Raw genomic sequence first — 5,079 nt, forward strand, 5'->3', positions numbered from 1 at the left:
ATGACTTCCATTTACTTACAGTTTAGTTATGTGAGTGTACTTGAACTGGCACCTTGATCTTTCCTGGTTTCTGTTCACAAACACTCTTCTGGATGGCTGTTGAGCATTTCTGTTCAGACCCATGTCTGGCTTCACAATGGTGTTGGTTTTCTTTTTTTCCCCTTTTTTTTCTTCTCTTCTTTCCCCCTCATTTTCTTGGCATCACACAGAAGAGCCTTTAGCTGTGAATACTGTGGACAGAACTGCCTGCTGCTTGGTGAGGCATGTAAAGGCTGCTGCTGAACTGTTATTCTTAAGAACATGGTTTCCTGGTATTAAGGAACTACAAAAACTTGTGCTGTCAGGTAGTTGTCTCTTTATTTATTCAGAATTCTCTCCATCCTTACTTAATAATACACACTAATCACAAACATCAAACCAAAAGCTATCCCCTATCCACCAACACTCTGCATCACAGTGTGGTGAAACACTGCCTGGTTCTGAAGCTGCTCCTGTGCATCTGTAAGCAAAGAAGGTCTAAAGTGGAGGAGGTATTTGCAGGGACGTGTCACTGCCAGGAGAGGCTAAGTAGACCTGAAGCTGGGCTCGCATTGTTTGGATGCACTTTGACTTCAGCACCAAGATTTCATCCAGCTTGGTCACAAAACTCTGAAAATCCTGGCGAGGAAGGAAAAAGAAAAGTTTAGGAGAAAAACAGTAGCAGCAGGTTGGACAAAATGAGCGTATTTTATGCACTGTAGCTGTACAGAAAAGCATGTTTTCGTTCTGCAGTGTAGCAGACTAAATCAGTGTTTCCTTGTTAAAAATCTTTACCTTCACAAGTCAATGTCTCTAAACACTGATGTTCACTTAGTAGTGTTATCTGCTGGTGAATTATATGTAATACAATGGTTTAAAAAAATAAAGCTTAAAGGACCTGTTATCACCCTTTGACACGCTTTCCATCACCCTTCACAGCTTAATCCAAAGGTTTGGTATAGAGACTGCGCTTGTGACATGCCGTTTTGCCACCTACTGAACTTTGCCCCTGACACCCCTGGTGCTGGATCATGAAAAGGTGACTTGGGCCACTCATTGATCAGACATAGTAGCCCATTCCTGGGAGACAGAAAGGATTATCTTGCATCAAGCCACAGGGCCAGTCTACTCCAGCTCCTGCATGTTGGACTTTGGGAGCCCATACTAGCTCTGACACAAGAAACATCAGCAGTGTACACAGCCTCAGCCGAGGGGAACGCTGCCTTCCATAGCAACCTGTCACATGGATAAAAACTGATACAAAACTGATTGAAATGGAGGCAGTGTATTAATAAGGTAGCACTCAGACTTGCCCTGCTTTCCACCTGAGAGCAGGGTTTGGTGCACCTGTGTACTGGTCAGTGTCTAAGAAGCTGGGAGGTGTCTGCATCCTCAAAGCTAAGGGACTTTAACTGCCATCATATGAAAATCAATCATTCAAAAGCTTATTTGTCAGGACTCCAGCTATCTCATGCACTGTTTCTTTGCCTTGCCAGGACATCAGAACTGTGATGAAAACTACACCACCTGCCATGGCATATTTTCTATTAAGCAATTTAAATACTGCTTGGTTCAGTATGTGGCCAGTCTTTGCAAGAATATCTCCCGCAGACAGTTTCATGGCTGGAGAAGTTGCAACAGTCTGAAAGTGAAAGGAGAGAAACTGATACAGGAAGTCCAGTCTGAGTTCATTGTCCAAATAAAGGTCATACTGTGAAATAACACGCTAGGATTTAAGTTATTTGCACACTGCTGTGAGGCCTGGCAACCTTGCCATAATTCTGCTAGCTAGATGACTGCTTCCTTAAAGAGACAAATAAATGGGGCAGGGGAAAGTACTGCTGGCCTTTCAAAGAACGATCTCAAAAGATTAAAAACAAACAAAAATTTTGGATTAATTTGCACAGGTTCAAAAAGCACTGAAATCACCATCTGAAACACTTACCATTGCTGGCATCTGATTTATCAAGCACTCTTCCTTGAAGCACAAGGATGCCACTTCATCCAGCTGCTGCTGATGGGCCTCAATTACAGCCTGTCTGATTAACATAAAATACACCCACTGGTCACACACCTGCTCTGCTACCTGTAAATACTGTTGGCCTCAATAAACCTTCAAGGAGGAGCAATACCCCAGAGGAAGCCTTGCTGTCCTGAGTCCCTGGCATTCAGCAAGTGCTCACCAGTGCTCCTTGAAGTACAGTAGACTGCACTGGTTTTGGGTTAAAGGTGACCTGATGACTGAGGATTGCTCAGAGAACACAGCCTCTCATTAGCACAGGCTGCACAGGGGCACATATAGCTTTTTACCACAGGGAAATTGAGGAGCAAGAGACTTTTATAATTAATGAGTGAAACGGCTTACAACAATGAGGCTGTAAGCTATTCTTGGTGAAAAATAGGCAGACCTGGATATTTTAAAATATCACTACATAACAAGCAATCATATTTATAAGCTAATGACTAAAAATTATCATTAATCTTGTTAAGTACTTACTTCATCAATTGACTTCCCATGGTTTTTTATAAAGTACATAAAAGTATGACATACAGATAAAGGCGAATATCTCTCCTGTCCAGAATTTCTAACCTTCATGAAAAACTTCAGTGACCAACAAGACTTACTGTGCCTTTTCCAGGACTTCCCTCTCCCGCTTTCTCAACTCTGAGGTAGCACTTGGAGAGCTGCTGCTGGACGTGCCTGCAGGGCTCTTTGCATTTGGTAGTGGCTCCTTCTCTTTGGTTAGAAATCCTAAATCTGTAGCAATAGTCTCTACGATATAAGAAGTCTGCATTAGCTTGTTATTCAGCAATTCTGTTTCCTCATTGCTGAACAATGAGATGCATGTGTCTTCCAGACGACTCAAGTCCTCATTCCTCAGTCCTGACTTGGGCTGCAACAGCAGGCTGCTTCCTTGAGAGGAGGACTGGATTGTGTAATCTGTGCCTCCCACCCTGAGAGAGCATGATGCTCCTGGAAAATAGCTCTTTTCAGGTATATCAGCATTTTTTTCCTGAGCCACGGGCTCAACAATGGTTCCTTGTTTTGAGTTAGATTTTCCTGAATTACCAGTATTATCTTTAACATCAGCACCACCCTGTCTACCACCTCCGTATTCTTTGCACATCGAGTTACTGAGAAACAAGTCACGCTCTGTGTCTACCCTGAAGCCTGTGGATTCAGCTGCAGATGTTTCTGCTGGGTGACATCCAAACAGTAAACTGTGAACAAGTCCTTGCTTTGATGAACCCAAGCCCAGAAGGCAGCACCAAGCCTTCAGGTCACAGCAGGGGGATGAAGACCAGGTGCCCTCCGTTTGTGGGGAACGCAGCAGGGTGCAGTGCCTTCCACCACAACACGTGTGGCCCCCCAGTTCCAGCATGCTGTCTGCCAGAGCTCTGCTTCGCGTGCACTGCCAGCCCTCTTCCTCAAAGCTGTTCTGGGAGCCACATATGGCCCTGTCTGACATCTGCTTCACACAGGGGGACTTCTCTCGGTTAGAAGACACTTTCTCTGTATTAGTCATTTCCTTGTAGTCAAGAAGGGAGAACTTGAGAGGGGCCATTAGCTCAGCATTGAATTCTGAGGAACAGCTGGAAGATCCAAAGTGGTTCACTCTGTTTTTCAGAGCTTTCTGTTTTACATCTCCTGCAAGGGCAGCCTGTCTATCCAAATTAAACTCTTCCTTCTCTTCCTGCTGGAGGTCAATCTCTGTGCATTCTGGACTTCCTGATTTCAATACAGGAAACAACAAGGAGATTGAAGCATCTTTTTCTGGAGTTAAGGTGGCTTTGGCTAGGAAATCATTGCCATTCTTCCAGTTAGAAGCAGGATCTTCCTGCACACAGTAAGGTTTTTCTGAAGTATTGCTTGGAGAAGACTCAATAGGTAAATCATGTGTCAAGTTCCATGGAGTTTTGCTGCAGCCTGCACTCTTAATGGATTCCTCTGTCTTTGGGCTGCCCTCACTACAATCCCAGCTGTCATCTGCTTCACATTCTTGCATGGGTATTGCATATTTAAAAAGTAAACCCTGTCGCTTTTGGCCATTTTGCTCTTCTTCAGTTCCTTCTTCTCTCTGATGAAGGAAAAATGAATGTGGACTGTGTTTGTCAGTGTTTCTTCTTTTCATGCTCTTTTGATTGCAGACAGGTGAGAAAGAATCTTCACTGAAATCACTGTCATCTAATTCTTCCAGCTGCATCCCCTCTTTGCTCTGCACTTCTGTGGGAGTAAGGCTCAGCTCCGGCTTCACTTGAGTCTCCTGAAGCTTGTATTGCACTAAAAACGTCTCAAAAGGTGGCTGCTGAAGCTGCTGGTGGTAAAGACGTAAATGCTCTTCCCTTTCCTTCTGAAGTGGAGGCAGATTTGTCCAGGTTCCACCATAGTGCTTAAAAGTTTTTCCCCATCCCTGTCCGTCATCAGAAGGCAGAATTCCATCTCCAAAGGCAAGATCATCTCTAGAAACAAGCTGTTTCTGAACAGGTTCCACTGTCTGAACTTTCAGGCACTGGGCATGTGGTCTGTCTCGAATATACTTGTCTCTCTGGCCATTTTCTTTTATTTCTGCCATGGCAGCATTTTTGATGACAAAATCTTTTGCAGTGGAGTTCTCAGAGTGGGGGGACAGATCAGTTTTCTTCTTCGAGGGATGTGCTATCTGTAGGACTCCCTTAATTGGGCTAATGTGGTGGAACCATGGTGAGCTGGGATATCCTTTGTAGGCATGTCCTTTGTTGGTTGCCTTTGGGGTAGAGGTGAAAGGGCCACTCAGTGGCTGGAGTGCTGCAGCACATGCCTTTGGTTTTGTAGCATTTGAAGGACGCTGGATGCCTAGTTTCACTTTCTTTGGAGAGCTCTTTTCCCTGAGTGGCAAAGAGGGAGAGTTTTGGACACGTTTTGGAGACACGGTGCCAGCTGCCCGACGCCTGTTTGTGACAGGGTTAGAACATTTAATCCCTTTCTTCAGCTCTCTGACCCTGTAAAGGAAAATGGCTTTAGAAGATGTCATGCTTTCAGATAAATAACAGTGTCTGTAACATTTTCACATATTAAGGCTA

At 44.3% G+C, this 5,079-nt stretch overlaps 1 protein-coding gene across 1 annotated transcript; it reads right to left on the reverse strand.

Moving 5' to 3' along the window:
- Positions 1-516: 516 nt before the first annotated feature.
- On the reverse strand, positions 517-4,998 carry LOC103773460 (kinesin-like protein KIF24; the record flags this gene model as incomplete). The annotated part of the gene is made up of 3 exons (XM_008940828.1): positions 517-657; positions 1,964-2,057; positions 2,644-4,998. Coding segments are annotated over 3 exons (2,590 nt in total), but the record flags the coding sequence as incomplete, so codon positions are not given.
- Positions 4,999-5,079: the final 81 nt, after the last annotated feature.

The sequence above is a fragment of the Merops nubicus genome, unplaced genomic scaffold (assembly GCF_000691845.1).
Source record: "Merops nubicus isolate BGI_N331 unplaced genomic scaffold, ASM69184v1 scaffold8595, whole genome shotgun sequence".
Lineage (NCBI taxonomy): Eukaryota > Metazoa > Chordata > Aves > Coraciiformes > Meropidae > Merops > Merops nubicus.